The sequence below is a fragment of the Lagopus muta genome, chromosome 4 (assembly GCF_023343835.1).
Source record: "Lagopus muta isolate bLagMut1 chromosome 4, bLagMut1 primary, whole genome shotgun sequence".
NCBI classification, from domain to species: domain Eukaryota; kingdom Metazoa; phylum Chordata; class Aves; order Galliformes; family Phasianidae; genus Lagopus; species Lagopus muta.
The window spans coordinates 65,824,357-65,847,392 of NC_064436.1; the positions used below are offsets into that span (position 1 = coordinate 65,824,357).

General features: G+C 49.3%; 1 protein-coding gene across 16 annotated transcripts in view; it reads right to left on the minus strand.

Annotated features, from left to right (window-relative positions):
• Positions 1-4,018: 4,018 nt before the first annotated feature.
• CD8A (CD8a molecule) overlaps positions 4,019-23,036 on the minus strand; it is a 30,672-nt gene continuing 11,654 nt past the window's right edge. For 3 of the 16 annotated variants that reach the window (XM_048941208.1, XM_048941225.1, XM_048941224.1), the window contains 2 exons: positions 22,898-23,030; positions 22,194-22,528 (listed from right to left, as the gene is read on the minus strand). In XM_048941208.1, the coding sequence (XP_048797165.1) occupies positions 22,900-23,030 (131 nt within the window). In that variant the 3' untranslated portion in view covers positions 22,194-22,528; positions 22,898-22,899. The other 13 variants (XM_048941217.1, XM_048941216.1, XM_048941215.1 and 10 more) reach the window with 12 other exon arrangements.

Consider the following 23,036-nt stretch of genomic DNA (forward strand, 5'->3'; position numbering starts at 1 on the left):
TCTCTGGGCAGCTGTTCCAGCACCTCACCACTCTCTCTGTGAAGAACTTCCCCCTGACATCCAAACTAAATCTTCCCTCCCTCAACTTAAAACCATTTCCCCTTGTCCTGCTGTTATCAACCCTTTCACAGAGTCAATTCCCCTCCTGTCTGTAGGCTCCCTTTAGGTACTGAAAGGCTGCAATGAGGTCACCCCACAGCCTTCTTTTCTCCAGGCTGAACAAGCCCAGCTCCCTCAGCCTGTCTTCATAGGGGAGGTGCTGCAGCCCGCTGATCATCTTCGTTGCCCTCCTCCGGACCCAGTCCAGCAGCATCCTTTCTTGTAATGGGGGCTCCAAACCTGGCCACAGTACTCCAAATGGGGCCTCACAAGAGCAGAGTAGAGGGGGACAACCACCTCCCTGTCCCTGCTGGCCACCCCTCTTCTGATGGAGCCCAGGATTCCATTTGCCTTCCAAGCTGTAAGAGCACACTGCTGGCTCATGTTCAGTTTTTCATCCATCAGGACCCCCAGGTCCTTCTCTGCAGGCTGCTCTCAAGGGCTGTGCCTTCTAGTCTGTAAGGATGCCTGGGATTGCTCTGGCCCAAATGCAAAACGTTGCACTTTACTGTGTTGTTCTGTCACATTGCTTGTGGTTTGGTGCTGGTGTGAACATAAGCCCACGTTGAAAATGCCTCTGATGCAGTTCTCTGAGTACAAAAATGGCAGATATTAGTTGGCAGTGCATTGGAAAAGTTCTGAATTGAATTTCTAAGTGTGATCCTGTTTTCTAAATAGTTCACTTTATGGACACATAGCTAATTTACAGTGTTGACTGTTCTTTCCCTAGCTGTGTGCTTGCTGGATCGCTGCTTGCAGTTTTGAATCTCCGCCAACAGATGATGCTCGTTGTCTGAGTACGGAGTGCTTATGTGCATGAGGTGCTGGGTGGTTGTGAGGCACTGCCTGCGCTTTGGTTCCTAGAGCTGCCTTTTGTTTATCTCCTACTGCCTGAATTGTTTCCTTTGCCCAAAGAGTGAATAATAACAGGAGGCTTTCTTATGTCAGATCTGATCAGCAGCCAATGCGTCCATTTTCTGCACTGCAGTTTGGAAACATCCACAGTGTTCTTAAAATCAAATACTTCTGCTTCGTGCTTCTAAAGCATTTTAAAGTACTGCAGTTATCTCTGAGCTTCTGTGCCAAATTCTGATCCCCTTGCACTGCAATGCCTTTTAATGAGAGTGCTGCACAGTAAGTGGAAGGTTCTGTATGTATCCACATCACTGTGACTTCTGCCTGCTGCGCTGGACGTGGAGCTGCAATGAAACTAGCACATAACCTTTGACTTCAAGTGCTGGTTAAAAGCCGCTGGATGTTTTCCTGGTGCTGTGACCGTGGTGTTGCAACAAGCCTGAGTCCTTTGGCTCCTTCAGCCCTGTCGGTGATCTGCTGCTCTGTGAGGTATTTTTGAACAAGGAAAATCTTTTCCTGCGGGGTCTTCAGTGCTGTAAATTGCAGGCTGGTCATTCAGCCATGCCTGCTAAAAATCAGTGTTTCCCTGCTGAAATATTGATTTGAGTCTTCTGTCCATAAGTCAGGTTAATTAACTCGCATAGCAGCTGCAGCAGAAGCTATACACTAGAAGGAATGAGTTAGAGCTTTTGATCCCTGCTAACTTAGATTTCACTCCTCCTGTTGCTTTCATTCTTTATCGCGTTGTACAACACGGCTGTTGCCAAACTTCAGCCTTCAAGTTATTTATGGCTACGTAGGGCCAACTCACTGCATTTAACAGAGCAGTAAGTTTGGGTTTGGTTTTCCTTGCAAGATTAGTTTGCCTACCTCAAAATACTGTTTTCTTCTCTCTGCTTTTCCCTGCAGAGACCGGCGTGTCTCTGGAAATGTTGTGCCCTATAAACCATCCCCATTCTTGTGCTCTTCCTTCCAGTGTAGGGAACAGTGCTTTGAGAACAGAAGAAAAAGATGAGAGAGCACCAGAGTAAAGATATAATGCAATGTTGGGTTTTTACTCGAAACTTAATGCAAGCCTCAATATTTATGCACAAGAGAAGTGTGGTTTAACAAGATGTGTGAGATAACAGTCTGTTGTTCCTTGCCAGCTGCCTTTGAAGGTTAAACTTTTGCTTTGTCCTCCATGATTTTCAATGTGTGGGTTAATATAAAGGATAATGCCTTGTTTCCTCCATGCCTGTGTTAATGGTTGCCTGTGCATGAGCTCTGCCTTGATGGTATGCATTTGGGTAGCAGTATCAATAGGTTCCATGGAGAAGCACAGCCTTATCTGCACATTCCAAATACAAAGCCCTGGTAGTCTGGCCCAGTTTGTATTCTGCTTTGCAACTAATGGTTTTTTCCACCATTCGGTGGGTTACTCTGAATGTAGCTTAGCAGCACAGTGTCAGTGCAAACTGGAATGAGCTCAGCGATGGGCAGGTCGTGCTGACCCTGCATGTTGAGTAGGTTTTATATGAGATGAATCAGAAGGAAGAAACCTCTTTACAGGAGAATCATATTTTACTGCCTCTACTGTGTTTCTCAGGTCTCTCTCACTATTTCTTTTCCCTTATTGTACTTTTTGCATCCAGAATGCTGAAGCAACAGCATGGCATGGTTTCCACAGGATGCACATCAGGTGCCAGCTTTAGTCCCAGGAGAATGGGCTGAGCTTCAGTGCCTGCTCCCACTGAATTTTATTCTGTGTTCAGGAGGGAAATTGCACCTGGCAGCATTGTAGTTTTTCCCCAAAATGTTGGATTTCATGTGCAAGCTAAGATTCCTTATAGTGTGTGCTGCTTCCAGGTCCTTCACTGCATCTGTGGTGTTGGGATGGCTTTGCCTGCGTCAGTCTCCCTCCAGGACCAGGATCTTGGTGCAGCCCTGCACAGTGGAGCATCTATGTAACATCAGTACCTGCTAATGTCCAAATATGTGTATTTCACTACTTAGAGTGTTGCTTTGCTGTGCTTTGCCTGCTTTTCCCTGCAGAATTGACCTCCGGGGGCTCTCATAGTAGCAGAGCTCTACTGAATATTGCACACATACATTGTTTTGTTTTAAAGAGCAGCAGAGCATAGAGGAAAGAATACAGAGTAATGCTTCTGCCAGGTTCTCTGTTGAGTGTTAATGCCTTTATCTCAGTGTATGTCACCTACCATGTTGTGCACAGCCAGGTATCTGCAACCAGTGGGGCTAACATCAGTGTGAAGAGCTGCCGCATGAGACATGCCAGCTCTAGAGCTTCATCTTTTCATCTGCCTGAGCTGCTTGCACTTTCTTTTCTGAAGTGCTTTACAGTTAAATGCTACACCTGGTTTTCTGTTTGGGAGGCGTTTTGTATTTCCTTAGTTAGGATTGCTTTTTATTTTCTTGCATCTCAATACCTGTGTGGCTGCGTCTGTGCCACGTGAGGCACAAAGATAATTCCTGCACTAGGGTTGCACTTGGTGTGGGAACCACCTGAGCTGCTGGGAGAGGATTTTTGGGGTAACATTGTTGGAGCATTGCCTGATGAGTTACAGGAGGGTGGCTGCATGCGGTGCACGTGGGGCTGCCAAAAACTGCAATGCATTGACTGAGAACAGTGAGGAAATGGCTATAGAGGATGGTGAAGCAGGGATGAGCTTTAGATGTGTTTGTTTACTCTTTTTTCAGTTTAGTATGATAGGAGCTAAGCTGAAAAACTGCTTCTCTCTCAGCTTCTCTCATCCCCAGCTGTCCTGCTGTCCCCCCCTCTGCAAAAAGCTTCATGTTCTTTGTTTTCCCCAGGCCTTTATCAGCCGCTTGGAGACAACACCGAAACCTTTATCTCCTCCACCTTCATGGTGCAGGGAGTGTTTCTGGACCCATCCTGCATCTCCCTGAGAAAATCAATGCAGAGATTGTCTCAAGGACAATTGGAACCTAACCTGCGGCGTCTGATGCCCTTACATGTGACTGCCTCAAACCCTCAGGTTTTCACATGGGGTTTTGGCTTCTCTGAGGCCAGAAAGCAAAGAAAGAAAGAAGCATTAGTGAATCTGTCTGGAAACATTGCTTTATTTTATCTCAGGTGTTGATGTGTCACTGTAATGAGGAAATATTTACATCAGGCACAGAGGTGAAAAAATAAACAACTCTTGCTCGCAGTGCCCCAAGAATGCTGAAAGTCCTGCTTAGCCAAAGCAAGTAACAGAGGCTGTTAATTTATTAATACTCAACCAGTTATTCCGGGAAGAAGGGGAGTCCCACTTTGTGCCCAGGTGGAAGTGCTGAGCACAGTGGGTGTGGGGTTAGCAGCAGGATGAAGGGAGCAAAGGGGAAATAAGAAACTTCAGCCTGCAGCAGTGTAAAACTCCCAAAAGTACAACCCTTATATCCTTGTTTGCTTTCTCAGTGCAGCCCTGTGTTATATGAGATGAAACTTTGCTCAGGGCTGGGTTGGATGGGGCCCTGGGCAGCCTGACCAGGTAGTGGCACCCAGCCCATGGCTGGGGTTGGGATGTGATGGTCTGTAAGGTCCCTTCCAACGTGAGCCGTTCTGTGACTCTGTGAAACTTTGAGGGGGCTGCACAGCACCACAAAAAAGGGGGCAGATCAGTTAATATCCTTATTTCTCATCCACTTGTCACCGATGGGTCTTTGCATCAGGACTGACCGCTTTCTTCTGCTGGAACCACAGAGTTCTGCTGGGTCTGAAGGTGGTGTTGGGCCTTTGGAATCCAATGGAAAAGCTCTGGTTCAGTAAGAGCTGTGCTTCAGGGAGGTGCTGGCTCTGTGTGACTCTGCTCCTTTGCTGTCTTTCTGGATTTCTCAGGATAGCATGCTCGAAGAGTAGTAGCTATGTGGCAGATTGCCTTTGGCAGCAGTGGCTCCCAGGTGCTGACCAGCAGCCGGGCGCTGCAGCTGCTCATATGTGTCGGGTTGGTACACTGGGTTTTGCACCAGGCTTCCCATTTGGAGGTCTAGAGAGGGGAAAAAAGGATTTATTTGGATGTGCAGTCAGCAGGGACGTCGTTCCCATCCCGCTGCTCAGCTCACGGTACAGCCTGGAACCTCCTAGCCAGCTGCAAGCATCGCTGCGTCCCCTTTGCACTCATTCAGCATCTGTATGCTGCTAAGCAGTAGTTAAAATAACGATAAGAAATAGGCTTCCAATATGCCTTGTCTCAGCCAGGGGCACCAGAAGGTGCCTCTCTAAATAAAAGCCCCAATATTCTGCAGTGGCTGCAAACGTAGATGTAGGGATCCCTTTTCAGTAAATGCAAGTAGGGAGGTTTTCCCTATTACTACCAGTGAGCAATTAAATTGTTTATAAAACATATCTCCTTCTTGTCTATAAAACTTGTGGATGTGTAACCAGCAGGCTGGATTTATCAGCTGCAAAGGGCTCCATTTGCAGAGAAGGCTGCAGAGATATGAAACTGCTGTTTGCAGCCTCTCTTTTGCAGCGCCTGCATGGTGCTGGTGTAACTGGAGCAGCACTGGGGATTTCCGTGGTCGAGCACTTCTCTGTGACAGCCCTGCAGTGGGCTCCGCACCAACCTTGCAAAGTGCAGAAGTGGTTTTCTGCTGAGCAGGCTGGGTGAGACCAGCTGCAGGGAGGTCAGGCTGCAGAAGCAAGGCGCGTGCTGCTGCTGGGCAATGGGAGTTCAAAAGTGGTAAACTGCAGCCTGCAACGTTATTATTCTGACAGTGTGTTCTTGGAGGCTTGGGATGATGAGAGAGATGGGAAGGGATGAGCACTGGCTGGTGTGCAGAGGGTTTTGGTTTCTGCTGATGCATCCTGGCTTTATGTAGTGTCATCAGTGCTCAGGGATTTGAATGATGTAAGGTTCTTTTCTCTGTTTGCTTATCTCTTTTTTTTCCCCCTCTCCCCCCCTCAACAATTACACAGTCCCCTCCTATCTACTGCACGCTGGGAGAAGAAAGTCCAGGTGCATTTCGGTGTTTCCTGTGCCACCTGCTTGCCTTATGGCCCAGTATTAATGCTACAGACTTCAAGACAAAAGCATCCCTCTTGTCACATACTGACCTCTTACACCTGCATCGTCGTCTTCTGGTCTCTATAATGAAAAGAGCAAACAGTTCAGAGATATGAAGTCACAGGGTAGGAAAGCAGTGCAGCTGCTGTGTAGGGCTGGCATTCCCCAGCAACTCACTGCCTTCCTGTCTCCTATCAGGCTGAGAGCATGCGAACTGAGCTCATGTGTGGGGAAAGCCATGTGCTGGGCGCTGCTGCAGCTCCTGTTCCCTCAGCACTCGGCTTCAGAGCTGCCATGTCAGGCTGGGGGCACAGGGCTGAGTTCCTTTTTGCTGTCTCCAGCAACTCTGGCATGCTGCTGAAAATCCATTGGCGGCAGTTAATGCTGAAGAAGGTGAATGGCAACGCTCCCACCCAGCGTGGGACCACGTCTGTATCCACGTGGCTGCGATCCTTATCTACAAACCAGCAGGGTGTCATGGGCTGAAGTTTTACTCACTGCTACTGCAAACTCACAGTGGGATGCAGAGAGATACTGAGCACTGCCCTTAGCCAATGCATATTAAAGGCAGCGTGCCTGGTCTGAGGATCTAAGGTAGAGTCAGTGCAGTTGGGTACGGTAACATTTCTCTCTTTGTAATTTATTGTCTGGCAGGAGGATGTGATAAGTATTTCTGAAGCTAAATGTGTAGATAAGAAAAATATGGAAAATGATTTTATGAGAGGTCCTTCTGCATTTTCTGTGTCCTGGATAGGCAATGGCTGCGTGAGGGCAGTAGGCATAGAGCCCATTCCCCTGGGGGAGCGGGCTGTGCTCTGTGGTGTGAGGCTGCAGGAACCTCTGCAGGGTGTCAGGGTGAGACTTACTTTGGCAGAGCACGATGGTGACAACCAGAACTACAAGGAGCACGAGGCAGACGCCAGCAAGGGGAGCCCAGATGTAAATCTCACAGTAGAAATTCAGCATGTTCTTGTTGCTTGTTCCTGCAGGAAGAAAGGAGAGGAAAGAGGAAAGGCCCGTCTCCCAGCTGTGCTGATGTCCAGCTGTGGCAGAGCCACTGGGAGGTCCTGCAGCACAGAGCTGCGTGGCTCTGAGCGAGGCTGGCAGTAGGTGTGTGTGAGGAGAGGACTTCTACAGGGCACAAAGGGGGTGGTGGGGACCAGGCACATCCTCAGGTGACATCCCCAGTTGTGGGCTGATGCTGTTGGCGTTGTGCTGGGGAGCTGAGGGAGGACATGTAGCCAGAAGTCCTCTCGGGTTTCCTTCTGGGGCTAAAACCAGTGCTGGCTCAAAATGCTTTCCCTTCTTTTGGTGTTGTCCAGTCATCAGAATTCCTGTGCCTCTTAAGTCACCCCGAGTGGGAAAAAACTTGGGGTTGGAATCATGAAATCACTGAGGTTTAAAAAGCCCACTAAGAAAATCTAGTTCAAGAATGGCCCACTAACCCATGTCCCACAGTGCCACATACGCTCACTTCTTGAATACCTCTGGGAAAGGAGATTTCATCTCTTCCCTGGGCAGCACATGCCATAATGGCTTTAGTTTCATCCCCTCATCAGCATCTCACTGATGAAGCTCAAGATATTTCCCCTCACCCTGCATCCCAAAATGCCTGTAGTCAGCATAGGCCTTTATTTCATTTATCCACAGCTGGGTTACCTGGATCTGAGCTCTGCATGCAGATGTCTGTCTTGCTGATCTGGCTGCTCTGGTTGGTGGCAGCGGGTGTGGTGGGTGCTGATGTTGTTGTGACTAAAAATAAATTGGATGAATACAGTGAGATAGAATATAAGAGCTTTCTCTCACCCCAGCTGAAACATGGCCACCACAGGAAGGATTTTCAACAGTGATGCCACAACATGCTGCCAAACCATATGAATTGAGTGCTGTGGTCTCCTAATTTCTCAACAGTGCCCCGAGCCTCTCTGAGTAGGAGCAGTGTGTGTGTGATGAGACGGCTTGGCAAAGAAGCAGGGACATGGGGAGTGTGGGCAATGGGCGGATGGAGAAGGCAGAGGCAGGGGAGGTGGGTGCAAGCGAGGTGGGTGAAGCTGCTGCTGACCTGGGAAGAAGGCGGGTTGTCCAGAGCTGAAGTGCAGCACCTGGTTGATGTTGCTAATGCAGAAATAGGTGCCCTGGTCCTGTGCCTTGAAGTTCTTCACCACCAGCCGAAAGGAGTTTTCTTGTTTTGACCACTCAAATTGTGAAGATGTTGTCTTGCTCCCTGGGTCGGTGGTCCGGGAAAACACGGGAATGTAGGTGATGAAGTGAAGTTTCCCATCCTTGTCCTGTCGGACCCAGGAAACACCGTTGTCTCTGTTGTAAGGCAGGCACTCCAGCTCCAGCCGCTGTCCCTCCTGGGGGTGCTTCAAATTCCTGTCAAGGAACCTGGCCTCCATCTTGTTCCTCTGTCCCTGGGCACTGGTGCAGCCTGTGGGCAGAAGTCGGCCATGTCCCCTCAGGTGCTGCTCAGGAAGAGCTCCCAGGGCCTTTGGGCACAGCTCTTCCCTGCCAGTGCGATGCATGGCAGGCAGGCAGCCAGGCTGTGAGGTGAATGTGGTGGAAGGGCCTTGGCATCCAGCTTGGGTGCTGTGCTGGAGTCCCTGTGGACTCAGTGTTGAGAGCGCCGGGCTCTTGAGATGGATGCTGCCCTTCAGAGCAGCCCTTCAGCTGCCTTCTCAGGGCTGCCGCCATTTCCCAGCTTCTTTGCCAGGTGATTCCCCACTAACAGCTGCTACATGCCCCTCTCTCCCCTTCCCCATCCCGTCCAGCATCCATCCCCCCTGCTGCGTATCACACTGCAGTCTCACTGCTCCCACTTCCCTGCGCAGTCACTGATCAGCCCTGAATTCCATCCTTCCCTCTTCCATACTCACAGAGCCCCAGGCTGAGCAGGAGGAGCAGTGCAGGAGACCCGGCCATGGTCCTCGGGGCGGTGCAGCGGAGCGCGGGTGATGTTGCTCACTGCACTTTGGAGGCAGCTTATGTAACTTATAGGAGAGGATGTGATGTCATCAGGACCCTCTGCTGTGAAGAGCCATTGTTCAGCCTCTCAGATGGAATAGCATGAGAAAAGATTTCTGAAGAGCTTCAGTTGTGACCCAAATCTTGCTGCTTGCTTATTGTTGCAGCATTGTATTTAATGGCGCTTCTGGGATTTTGCTGCAATGTCCTCAGCTGAGATTCAGACGGACGACGTTCCTCCTTGAAGTCAGATCAGTGGCTGCAGACTGCTGTCTCTTAGACTTTTGGGCCACTCTCTCATCATGTCCAAATCTGCAGAATGCAAAGTGCAGTCCTGTGTTGTGAACATGGACTGCAAGTTGTATTTCTTGGCAGATATTTTATGTGTTATTCTTTTTGCAGATTAAAGAAGACCTGGGTATGTTTTACAGCATCTCTCCACCTGCACTTTTCATCTGCGAGCCCATGCATTGCTGATACGTATCTGGGTACTTCAGCTCTGTTGTTCTCTGCAATTGTTCTTTGTTTTTTCTCTGCAGAAGCCACTGTGTGCAAGGCAGGAGGTCTGTGATGTGACACCCACCAAGGCAGCCCCGTGCCCCAGTGGCATTCAGGTCTAAAGAACAAAGAGTTACCCTATGCTTTTTTTTTTCTTTCTCCAACCACAAGGACTTCCGCCATGCCAAAAAACCTCTCCATACATGCTTCAACATTCAGAGGCCAGCCTACCATCTCTAGGTGACCACACACACTGGTAAGGGTTTTGACTTCCTGCAGCTTAGCACATACTGTCTCAACAGCTTTGCTCTGCTGCTACTTCATTCTTTTTTTTGGTATTTTCTGGCTTCCTTGCTTTTTCTTCTGTTCAGTGTGGGAGGTGTTGTTCCATCACTCCTTTGGAAAGCACACCCCTGCTCCTGGCTGTGAGAAACCTGGCACTGCCGAGTGATGAAACTGCTGGGTTTTTTTGTGGAAAAAGAGCTGGACAATGAAGAACGCAACAAGACAGTGCATTGGGTCAAGCAGCTTCACCACAGCAGCAAGTGTTCCTAACTTGTACACCGGTGACCAACTCTGCCATGGAGCGATGAGCTGGTTAATGAGAAGAAATAAGGAATCCCTTTGACTTCAGCCTGTTTTCATAAGGCACTTAGTTCTCTATTCCAGGCATGCCCAACCTGTGGTCTGCACGCTGCCCGGCCCAGCCCGGCCTGCAGCCGCCTCCTGCCCTGTACCATCATGGCAGCAGCTCTGCCCTGCTGGGCGACCCGGCCCTCTGTGTGCACCCATCACTGACACAGGCACACAGCAGGGTGAGATTGGCATCAGCTCCACCAGGACATGGGCAGGGCACGGTGCTGTGCTATCTCCACCTCTGGCACCCACCACACGCTCAGTCAAATAAGAACCTGTGTGTGTTACCCACGTGTGCCACTGGGTGACTGAGACACAGTAATTACCCATAGCAACATTTCAGCCTTCCTGATGTCATCTCAAGACATAACAGAACCCTCAAATGAAGAAAAATTGTGGTTGAAGGAGAAGTATTCAGTGAGAAATGGATGGATGAGCACTTCTTTGTTGAGGTAAAACTGAGTTACTGCTGTTGAGTTTAACCTCAGATGGACTCGGCTATAAAGGCCAGTGATGTGGTGGCAAATCTGATGGCAGAAGCAGCAAAACCATCTGCTGGTGGTGAGTTTATTGAGCATTGCACAGACAGCATCACAGATGCAATCTGCCCTAATTAAAACAGGGATTTCTCTAAAATCAGTTGTTGTCACTCAACTCTTGCCGGGTGGACTGAAGAAATGGACAAATCTGTGGCAAGAAAGTCGCGTAGCAAAGCTGTTAATTTCAGAAGCTGTCCTTTGCTGACAGATGAAATTACTGATGCTACAGATGCCTACTGGTGCTACTGATGCTGTGGGAGGTGTGCAGTGCTGGTGGGCAGCACAGGAGGAGCAGCCAAACGGCGGCGCTGCATCAGGGCAGCTGTGTGTGCTGCTGGTGGGATCAGCGCGGCGCTGGAGGAGGACGCCTGTGTGCCTTCTGCTGACTCAACTTGCTGTTTTCATGGAAGGAAGTGTTAAAAACTATGATGTCACTGAAGAAATGGCTTCCTTGGTACCATTAAAAGGCATGAAGAAATCTTTTGATGCAGGCAAAGCAATAAAAATGGCGTAAAAGTGATTTTATTTAACCTTTGTTGACGTATCTGGTAGAGCTCCTGATGGCACCCAGGCAGTGGTTGGTAAAAAAGTGGGACTTGTAAAATTCATAGAAGACAACGGATTTGCTGCCAGAAATCCAGGTTTGGTGAAACATCTCTGCATGGTACATCAGGGAAATATATGCAGAAAGGCTTTAAAAATGGGGACTGTCCTGTCAATTGTCATCAAATGTGTGAATTTCATGAAGCCCAAGGGATTGAACCATCACCAGTTCCAGGCACTCCCTAAAAGTACAAACGCTGGTAAGGGAGAAATCATTTACTTTTGTAAAGTAAGGTGTGTAAGTCATGGTAAAATGCTAAGCAGTTTTAGGATTTGCAAACTGAAATGAATTGATTTCTGGAATCAAAAGGAACTTTTGTGTAGGAACGTGAGACTGAAAACTTGTGACAGTTTTAATGCTTCTGGTGGATATGGCCTCTCATTTAAGTAAGTTAAACATGCGTCTTCACGGTGTAGACCAACTTACCTGTGCTGTGTTTCGAGTCATAGCAGTGATCAAAAAGAAACAAATGATGGGTGGTTCAAGTTACGGCAAATGAACTTACACACTTTGATATGTCAAGAGAAAGGAAGTTTCAGTTCTGCAGGACCTCCCTGCCTTTAAATACAGAATCAAAATGGATCGATGTATATGGAGTCTGTAGAGATACTGGTCTGTGTTCAGTTTATTCATGACTAAGAATTAAGCAAGGGCACACGCAAAAAGGGAGGGACAAAATCCTGCAGGCAACATACAGGTTGGCAAATTGAGGAACACGGCCCAGCAGGAGGTGAGTTGACATTTTCTTCATGCCTGTTGAGGAGATTTCAGGTGGAAAAGAGAGTAGAGAAATCCTGTCCTGGACCCTGGTCAAGCATGAAGTTATTTCAGCAGACTTTGGAGTGGCCCTTCCAATGGATCTTTTCTTCTTTTGAAACACCAGTGGGGAAGGTGGTGGCATGTTCAGACTGTCGGCCTTCCTGGAAATAGTTAAGCCAAACAACTCAGAGAAAGAGACAAAAGTTACAACCATTTAATGGGAAAAATATTGCAAAATAGAGAGAGGTTGGGGCATCAGAGCTGAGTACTGATGTGAGTGTTTTATTGGTGCTCCATGGAAGGCTCAGCTGTCCAGCACAGCGGTGCCTTTTGCACAGCAGCACGGAGCTGCCCGGCTTCTTCGGGTCAGCGCTGTGCCCACGGTCTGGCTGTGTCACAGCAGTGTGGGGCAGGAGCACATGTCAGGCCGCGGGAGGTGTGCAGTGCTGGTGGGCAGCACAGGAGGAGCAGCCAAACGGCGGCGCTGCATCAGGGCAGCTGTGTGTGCTGCTGGTGGGATCAGCGCGGTGCTGGAGGAGGACGCCTGTGTGCCTTCTGCTGAGCAGCGACGCAGCACTGCTTGCTTACGCTGAGCTTGGTCCTGCAAGCGATCGGCTTGTGGTGAGCGCGTGTGGCGCGTGGCTGTGCTGATTGCAGCACTGCTGACCCTGCCTGCTCTTAGCATGAGAGCATCTGATCTCATTAGCAAGGAGGAATCTGAAGCATCAATGAAGATTTCTGAATTTAGTCTCAAATCACAATCTTTTACTTTAGATGGCTGATGCCGTATTAGGATGGTTCAGACTAAACACACCTACCTGTGCTTTTAGGCAGACTCTCTGAAGGCCCTGTGTCTGCTCTGGTGGCTCAGTGCTGACTTAGAGCCTTTCAGTGTGAATCCCTCTGAATGATTACCTTCCCCTTTGTGTCATCTCTTTTATTTCTGAAGGTTCTTTTTAGCAAATTACACCATCGAGCCATGAATTTTAACAGAAAATGTACGTCTTGTAGCAATGTGTCTTTGAGGGTTTGTTCTGCATGCTGCAGAAATTATTGCAACTCGTGGATTTGCTCTGGTAATTCGGATCAGCACAAAGTGGCAGAAATCAATGGTTGAGTAATGTTTTTGTTCTGATACTTCCAACCCAGATACCTATTTTAGCCAATGCAGTTTATTAGAATAAGTTTTCACTGCTTACATTCTATTTGCTGGTAGCACGGAATGTGATAAATACTTCTGGTGATAAACTTGGAGATGGGGAAAAGCTGGATAGGAATTTTAAGAGCATCTTTCTGCATTCCCTGTGTCCTGGATACGCAATGTCTGCATGGGGCAGTAGGCAGAGAGCTCACTCCCCTGGGGAGTGGGCTGTGCTCTGTGGTGTGAGGCTCCAGGAATCTCTGCAGGGTGTCAGAACGGGACTTACTTTGGCAGTGTGTGATGGTGATGGTGATGGCAGTGAGGAGCAGGAGGCAGGCACATGGCAGGTTTACCCACATGACTATTTTGTGGCAGAAGTGTGGTGTGTTCTCATTGCTTATTCCTGCAGCAAGAAAAGAGAGAGAGAAAAGAGGAAGACCAAGCTGCAGACATCTGCTTGCATCTTGAAATCACCTGAAGTCAGCGCAGACTTTAATTGGGCCTCTTATGACCAAAGCAGCACTGCTGGCAGAGCCTCTGCCTCCCCATTGCTGGGTTACCTGTATTCGGGCTGTGCTGGGAGATGTCCTCCGTAGTGACCTGGCTGCTTTGGGTGGTGGCTGCAGGTGTGGTGGGTGCTGCTGTTGTTGTTGTGACTGGAAGAAGAAAGAGTGAATACAGCAAAATAGAATAAAACCGCCTTCTGCCACCACTGCCAGGACAAGGCAGGACAAGGGTGGAACTTCATAGGTCCCATTTTGGAAAGTGATGCAGTGAAACACTGCCCAACCATGGAAATAGAAGGCTGAGGGTTCCTACTTCCTGAGCAGCACATGCACAGATCCTTCTTATTCAGAATAGAGCTTTGGGAGACCCGGGAATCTTTTCTTTGCATAGTCCAACCCACACCTAACCTCTGAGTTACTTTGTGGGATGTTTCCAGCATTCAGGATTTGTTAGGACAATCTGGATTATTGTGAGGTGAGGAAGGATGTGGGAGCTGTGGACGTTGTAACTCTCATCGCTCAGAGGCACAGATGGGATGGGGAGGAGCTGCTGGGCTGTGCGACCACCTGTGTGTCTGGGCATGGCTGGTACTGCCAGCGGAGCTGGAGGGCAGGGAGCCTCTATGGGGAGGAGCAGTGCGTGTGTGATGAGACGGCTTGGCAAAGAAGCAGGGACATGGGGAGTGTGGGCAATGGGCAGATGGAGAAGGCAGGGGCAGGGGAGGTGGGTGTAAGCGAGGTGGGTGAAGCTGCTGCTGACCTGGGAAGAAGGCGGGTTGTCCAGAGCTGAAGTGCAGCACCTGGTTGATGTCGTTGACGCAGAAATAGGTGCCCTCATCCTGTGCCCTGAAGGACTTCACCACCAGTCTGAAGGTGTTGTCTCTCAGTGATGCCTCAAACTGCGTAGATTTGTTGTCACCCCAATAATAGGTAGTAGAGTACCATGGGTAGCAGGAGACAATGAAGTGAAGTCTCCCATCTTTCTCCAGGCGGATCCAGAAGAGGGGTCTGTATCTCTTGTAATGCAGGCACTCCAGCTCCAGCCGCTGTCCCTCCTGGGGGTGCTTCAAATTCCTGTTGAGGAACCTGGCCTCCATCTTGTTCCTCTGTCCCTGGGCACCGGTGCAGCCTGTGGGCAGAAGTCGGCCATGTCCCCTCAGGTGCTGCTCAGGAAGAGCTCCTGGGGGCCTTTGGGCACAGCTCTTCCCCACCGGTGCGATGCGTGGCAGGCAGGCAGCTGAGCTGAGAGGGTGAATGTGGAGGGAGAGCTGCGGCGTCCAGATCTCAAGATGGATGCTGCCCTTCAGAGCAGCCCTTCAGCTGCCAGCTTGGGGCTGCTGCCATTTCCCAGCTTCTTTGCCAGGTGATTCCCCTCTAACAACTGCTTAATCCCCCTCTCTCCCCTTCCCCATCCCTTCCTGTCTGACACCTGTCTGAACAGGCTCTGTTCCTGCTACATATCGCACTGCAGTCCCACCTCTCCCGCTTTCCTCCGCAGTCACTGATCAGCCCTAAATTCCATCCTTCCCACTTCCATACTCACAGAGCCCCAGGCTGAGCAGGAGGAGCAGTGCAGGAGACCCGGCCATGGTCCTCGGGGCGGTGCAGCGGAGCGCGGGTGATGTTTCTCACTGCACTTTGGAGGCAGCTTATGTAACTTATAGGAGAGGATGTGATGTCATCAGGACCCTCTGCTGTGAAGAGCTGGCATTCAGAAAAGAATGATTTCTGCAGCACTTCAGTTGTGATCCAGAACTTGGGCTGAGTTTTTTTTAAGGTGCCTCAGGGATTTTGCTGCAATGTCTTCAGTTGAGATTTTGACTGACAGTGTTCATTCTTGAAATCAAATCAATCACCACCAACTGCTGTTTGAAACATTTGGGGCACAATCATCATGGCCATATTAGCAGATAACAAGAACAAGTCCCTTCCTGTTGACAGGGATTGCAAGTTGTATTTCATGCAGTGGATTTTATTTTAGTGCATGTCATTATATTCTATTTAGCAATTTAGCCATGTGCATTTCTCATCTCAGGGTCCGTGCATTGCTGACATGTTGCTGCATGCAGCATGATTTTTTGTGTTCTCCACGATTCTTCTTTATACTTTCTGTGCAGAACCAGCTGTATGCAGGGCAGGAGGTCTGTGACGTGGTAGCCATCACAGCCCCATGTCCCAGACTCATGCAGACTTATTTTCTTTAATTTAAATTCTTGTGTTTTTGTTCTACAACCACAGGGACTTCCACCCTGCCAAAAAAACAGCAAAAAAACAACAACAACAACAACAAAAAAAACCCCAAACCCCCACACCTTATATGCCTCAATGCTGAGGGCCCTTGCTGCTGCCTGCAGGTGACCACTCACACATTGGTAAGTGCTGGGCTTCCTGCAGCTTTGCACATACAGTAGTGACAGTTTCCCTGGGCTGGTGTTATTTGTGTCTTCTGTTGTTATTTCCTGCCTCTATGGCTATTTCTGATGTGTTGTTGTGTTTCTGTTTTGCAAATGTGCCCCCTGTTCCTGATGCCAGAATCCTGGCCCTGCTGCCTGATGAAAGTGCTGTTTGGTGAGAAATTGGGCCAAAATTGTCTGGTTATGGTTGGGCTCATTTCATTGGGCCTGAAGGCATTTGGGTGAGTAAAGAAAGCTGCTGTGAAGCCAGTTAGAGTGGGGTAACTGAAGTCAGCCAAGGTGGCTGATCCACTTACACAAAGTTGTGCTGAATGCTCTCCTGCCGAGCAGCGACCATCAGCAGCACTGATAGTGCAACTGAGAGAGCTGGGAAAGGGAGATGAGCTCTCAGGTTTGGAGATTTTTCCTACCCTTAAAAACAGAGGCATCATCATTTATTATTAGTAATGGCTGTGGTGAAATTGATTTTGAATTATTTATTTTCATTAATCAATGATGTATAGCTGTGGAGAAGATATACAAAATCGTGGAGGGATGGGAGAGTCTGACATGCTTTGGACTGGGCTCAGGAGGTCGTGAGTTTGAGATGAATGATCTCGTTCCCTGCAGAGGGGAATTCAGTTGGAAAAGCTGGGAGATGTTTCCCACCAGGGATCCCTGCTCAGACAACCATATGTATTTGAATATAGCTGGGAGTCGACTTCTTTTATTTTAAACATTACTGGTGTCGATTGTAGAATGCTCAGTTCCTCTGCCCCCATGAGATCTGTGAATGAATCCAAAGAACACTCTGAGAGTGTTAAGAATTAGATGCATTTAATGAGGAATAATTCAGCAGTGAGAGGGATGTTGGGGTGTGGGAGCTGAGTTTTGGGTGTGATTGAGGCATAGGCAGAGAAGGATCAGCCAAACGGCGGCGCTGCATCAGGGCAGCTGTGTGTGCTGCTGGTGGGATCAGCGCGGTGCTGGAGGAGGACGCCTGTGTGCCTTCTGCTGAGCAGCGACGCAGCACTGCTTGCTTACGCTGAGCTTGGTCCTGCAAGCGATCGGCTTGTGGTGAGCGCGTGTGACGCGTGGCTGTGCTGATTGCAGCACTGCTGACCCTGCCTGCTCTTAGCATGGGAATATCTGATCTCGTTAGGAAAGTGGAATTAAAATCTCCAATGAAGGTTTAACGATTTAGTCTCAAACCGCAATCTTTTTTTTCTATTGCAAGTTAGAAATGGAAAATGTTGTGACTCGACCATTCCTAGTTCAGCCTTTTGGGAGAGTCTCTGCAAGGCCCTGTGCTGCTTTGGTGGCTTTAAGCTGCCTTAGAGCAGCTCCATATCCATCTTAATGAACCATACCCTTCCCAGTTGTGGCATCTCTATCACTACCTCAGGGTGCATTCAGCTGATAGCAATGTTGAGCCAGGAATTTCAGCAGAAAACTGAGGTGTGATGTAAAAATGTGTCCTTCTTCTTCCTACTGCAGAAATTAATGCTTCTAATGCATCTTGATTGGTAATCCAAAGAAGGCAAAGAAGGTAGAAAGGCAAAAATACATAGTACAGTAAAATTTGTGTTCTGGTACTTAACCAGATTCAGGATGGCATAGCCAATGTGTTCTGTGTTTATAATTTCTTGTCTGACACTGAAGAATGTGATAAATATTTCTGAAGCTAATCCTGAAGCTGAGGAAAATTGGGAAAAGGATTTTAAAAGGATGTCCTACTGCATTCCCTGTGTCCTGGATACACAATGGCTGCGTGAGGGCGGTAGGCAGGGAGCCCATTCCCCTGGGGGAGCGGGCTGTGCTCTGTGGTGTGAGGCTGCAGGAACCTCTGCAGGGTGTCAGGGTGCGACTTACTTTGGCAGTGTGTGATGGTGATGGTGATGGCCGTGAGGAGCAGGAGGGAGGTGACAGCCAGGTGAATCCACATGACCATTTTACAGTAGAATCTTGGTGTGTTCTCATTGCTTGTTCCTGTAGGATCAAAGGAGAGAGAGGAAAGAGTAAATGCCCGGCAGCAGGCATCTCCCTGTGTCTTGAAATGCCTGTAGTCAGCATAGACTTTAATTTGGCCTCTTCTGATCAAAGCTGCACTGCTGGCAGAGCCCCTGCCTCCACAAAGCTGGGTTACCTGCATGTGGGCCCTGTTGCGAGTTGACTTTTGTGGTGACCTGGTTTCTCTGGGTGATGGCAGTGGGTGTGATGTGTTCTGCTGCTGTTGTGAGTGGACGGAAAAATGGATGAATACAGTGAGATACAAGAGAAGAGTCTTCTCCCAGACTTGCCAGGCCATAGATGACCCTGTGGCCAGCACTGCAGGAGCTCTGTAGGCCCATTTTGAGCTGCGATGCCCTGACACTGTGATGTGAGGTCTGCTTGCATTGCTGAGCTGCCCAGCCAGGAAACCTGAGGGCTGTGGGCTCACAATTTCTTCCCAGCACCCTCAGAAATTCTGAGCTCTTTAGGTGGTTTCATCCCTCATTGGCAGCTCTCTGAGAAAGATTAGAATTTTCTCTTCTTCTGACATCCCAAAATGCCTGCAGCCAGCACAGCCTTGAATTCATGCTGTTCCAAGCAATTCAGCACTGCTGGCAGAGCCCCTGCCACCTTGCAGCTGGGTTACCTGCATCTTGGCTGTTCCAGGAGATGTCCTTCTTGGTGACCTGGCTGCTCTGTGTGCTGGCTGTGCGTGTGGTGGGTGCTGCTGTTGTTGCGACTGGAAAGAAGAAATAAGGGAGGTAAAGCTGATGAAGGGCAGGGAGGTAAAGCTGAAGAGCCTCCTATCCATGCCACGACATGACCAGCAGAAGGAAAACCACATTTGAATGGTGACCAGCTCTGGAAACAGGTGCCTAATTTCTTATCAGACCCTCAGCATGTGTGAGCTCTTTGTTATTTCTGTTATAAAAATTGTCCTGAGAGACGTGGGGATTTCTGAGTTTCTTTTTGAGGTGCTGTAAGTGTATTCAGGCTGTTGAGACCTAGAGGTCCAGGTGAGGTGAGGAAGGATGTGGTGGCTGTGGACTCTGTAACTCTCATCCCTCTGAGGTTCTGAGGGGATGGGGAGGAGCTGCGGGGCAGTGTGACCATGAGCAGAGCTGGTGGGCAGGGAGCCTCTCTGGGGAGGAGCAGTGCGTGTGTGATGGGACGGCTTGGCAAAGAAGCAGGGACATGGGGAGTGTGGGCAATGGGCGGATGGAGAAGGCAGGGGCAGGGGAGGTGGGTGCAAGCGAGGTGGGTGAAGCTGCTGCTGACCTGGGAAGAAGGCGGGTTGTCCAGAGCTGAAGTGCAGCACCTGGTTGATGTAGTTGACGCAGAAATAGGTGCCCTCATCCTGCATTGTGAAGCTCTTCACCAAGAGCCGATAGGAGCTTCCTCTCCATAACACCTCAAAGTTTGGTGCTGTTTTCTCACCCTCCTGCATGGTGGTAGAATAGGAATGGGTACTGGAGATGAAGTGAAGGTTCCCACTCTTGTCCAGGCGGATCCAGAAGAGGGGTCTGTTTCTCTCGCAATGCAGGCACTCCAGCTGCAGCTGCTGTCCCTCCTGGGGGTGCTTCAAATTCCTGTGGAGGAACCTGGCCTCCATCTTGTTCCTCTGTCCCTGGGTGCCAGTGCAGCCTGTGGGCAGAAGTCGGCCACGTCCCCTCAGGTGCTGCTCAGGAAGAGCTCCTGGGGCCTTTGAGGAGGGCTCTTCCCCGCCAGTGCGGTGCATGGCAGGCAGGCAGCTGGGCTGTGAGGTGGATGCAAACGCATGGGTTCTGTGCTGGAATCGCTGGGGACTCAGTGTTGAGAGCGCCTGGCTTTCGAGATGGATGCTGTCTTTCACAGAGGCCCTTCAGCTGCCTGCTTGGGGCTGCTGCCATTTCCCAGCTTCTTTGCCAGGTCATTTCCCCTTAACAACTGCTACATGCCCCCTCTCTCTCCATCCCCTTCCCCTGCAGTAACACCTGTCTGAACAGGCTCTGTTCCTGCTACATATCACACTGCAGTCCCACCTCTCCCGCTTTCCTCCGCAGTCACTGAGCAGCCCTGAATTGCATCCTTCCCACTTCCATACTCACAGAGCCCCAGGCTGAGCAGGAGGAGCAGTGCAGGAGACCCGGCCATGGTCCTCGGGGCGGTGCAGCGGAGCGCGGGTGATGTTGCTCACTGCACTTTGGAGGCAGCTTATGTAACTTATAGGAGAGGATGTGATGTCATCAGGACCCTCTGCTGTGAAGAGCCATTGTTCAGCCTCTCATGTGAAACACAGTGAGAAAAGATTTCTGCAGCACTTCATTGAGATCCAGAACTTGGGCTCATTTATCGTGATAGTGTTGTTTTTAATGGTGCCTCAGGGATTTTGCTGCAGTGTCTTCAGTTGAGATTAGATTGGCAGTGATCCTTATCGAAATTGGGTGAACCACCACAGGCTGATATTTCCCACTCACTTCACATCCAGGACTGCAGAAAGCAAGGAGAAGACTGGGGCCATGGGTATGGACATCTTGTTGTTTTTCTTAGGGAGATTGTATTTTATTTTATTCAAGTTACAGGTTAAAGAATACCTGGGAATGAATGGGTTACAGCACCTATCCTTCTGCACATTATCTCAGAATCTGTGCACTGCTGACATGTAGCTGAGTTCTGCAGCTCAGCATCTCTGTTCTCTGCATCTCTTTCTGGTTTCTCTGCAGAAGCTGCTGTGCGCAAGGCAGGAGCTCTGTGGTATGGCATTGATCAAGACAGCCATCTGTCCCAGTAGTATGCTGAGTTTATGTCTTTGATAATATCCTTTTGGTTTTCTTCTTCAACCACAGGCGCTTCCGCCCTTTCTAGAGTAAAGAACAACCGTCCCACTGTACCTGTTTCAACACTCCGAGGCTGCCCGCTGTCTGTAAGTGACCTCACACACTGCTGAGCATTTTGTCTTCCTGCAGCTTTGCACATACAGTCACAACAGTTGCTCGAGGCTGGTGTTATGTGCTTCTTCCCTGGGGACTTCCTGGCTCTCCTGCTATGTTTTGATAATGTGTGAGGCACTGTTCTATTAGCTTTGCAAGAAAACCCTCTGGATGTTAACAAGCCAGGCAGTTCTGACTGCTGGAACCACTTGTGTGAGCAAATGAGCAGAAAGTGTTTGGGAAGTGGGCTCATCTCATTGAGCCTCCAAGCACTGTGGTGAGAGCAGAAAGCCGGAGCGAGGCCTGCTGAGGTCTGTGAAACAGAAGGAACAGGGTATTATGAGGCTGAAAGACATGTGATGTTGGCCTGAAGTTGATCAGATGTGTTGCAAAAAGAAGAGAAAGAGGGTTAATCTATTACAGAACACAACTAGATCCTTGAAATCCCATCAAGCACGTCAGAACTGTGGACTCTTAGGCCTCCATCCATTTCCCAGCAAGACACGTGTGTTATACTGCTTGTGTAGGCTCTTCCTGTTGTCAATTTCTTCTCCTCAAGCAAAGCAGAATCCATGCTGCCTTTGCAATGGGATGAGGAGCTGAACCGATGGCCATGCCTTGTGGATGGCTGTTGTTGTCCCGTATTTTGTGAGGTGCTGAAGCGATCTGCTTCTGCCTTTCACTGGGATTGTGACCAAAGTAGGAAAATTCCTGATTTCTGAGGTTCAGAATGGTTGATCTGGGAGGGGAGCTGTTGGCAAATGAGGATGTTTGCACGTTTCTGGGACTGGATTCTCTCCCTGCTATGGAGCACGGTTGCCTACCCACGGCATCTCATGTTCAGAGTCGTGTGAGGAGAAGCTCTACAGCTGGACTGCAGGATAAGCCAGGAAGGGCTATTGCCTGCCTCAGTGTGGACGTCTTTCTTCCCTCTTTTCTCCCTGTGACAGTGTGATTCTACTGTGGGTCATTCCCAGCTACCTAACAGGTACCCAGAAGTTCCCCTCCTAAACACAGAGCTGCCCTTCCTCTTGATCCTCGTGGCTCACAGATGGAGCTGGTTTCCGCAGGAGGCCACTAGCCTCAGTGCTTGCTGTGGGGCTTTCAGTTGAAAAGGCTGGGAGAGATTTCCCACCATGGATCCCTGCTCAGACAGACATATATATTTCAATGTAGTTTGGACTGGATTTTTTTCTTTTTTTGAAGCAATGGTGCTGTTGATTGTAGCATGTTCAGTCGTTCTGCCCCTCTGGAAATTGTGAATGAAACCAAAGACCACACTGAGAGCATTAAGAGTTAGAAGTGTTTATTTGGGAAGACCTTGGAAGTGAGAGGGAGGTGGGGTATGAGAGTTGAGTTTTGGGTGTGACTGAGGGTGTGATCCTGAGCAGGATCAGCCAAACGGCGGCGCTGCATCAGGGCAGCTGTGTGTGCTGCTGGTGGGATCAGCGCGGTGCTGGAGGAGGACGCCTGTGTGCCTTCTGCTGAGCAGCGACGCAGCACTGCTTGCTTACGCTGAGCTTGGTCCTGCAAGCGATCGGCTTGTGGTGAGCGCGTGTGACGCGTGGCTGTGCTGATTGCAGCACTGCTGACCCTGCCTGCTGTTGACATGGGAACGTCTGATCTGTTTAGCAAGGAGGAATCCAAAGTGTCAAGGAAGATTTCTGAATTTTCTCTTCAATCACAATCTTGCTTTTGAAATAGAGGTTTGACAACAATGAAGAGAAATACCCAGTTGTAAATAAAAGCAGAGCTTTTGAAAGGCATTGTGGTGCTTATAAGCTCACTTAGATACCTTCAGGATTGACCTGCCTTTATGATACTCCTCCCCTTTATGCTTCTCTGCCATTATTGTAAACTGCTTTTGGTGAATTACAACGTTGAGCCAAAAATTTAGCAGTGAATGCAGTTGTTGTGTAACAATCTCTCCTTCAGCATTTGTGCTGCTTGCTGCAGATATTAATGCAGCTCATGGATCTTCACTGGCACTTACTTTCACTGGCGACTCCCTCTACAGTGCGTGATGGTGATGGCGATGGCAGTGAGGAGCAGGAAGCAGGCACAAGCCAGGTTCACCCACATGAGTACTTTGCAGTAGAAACTCGGCATGTTCTCATTGCTTGCTCCTTCAA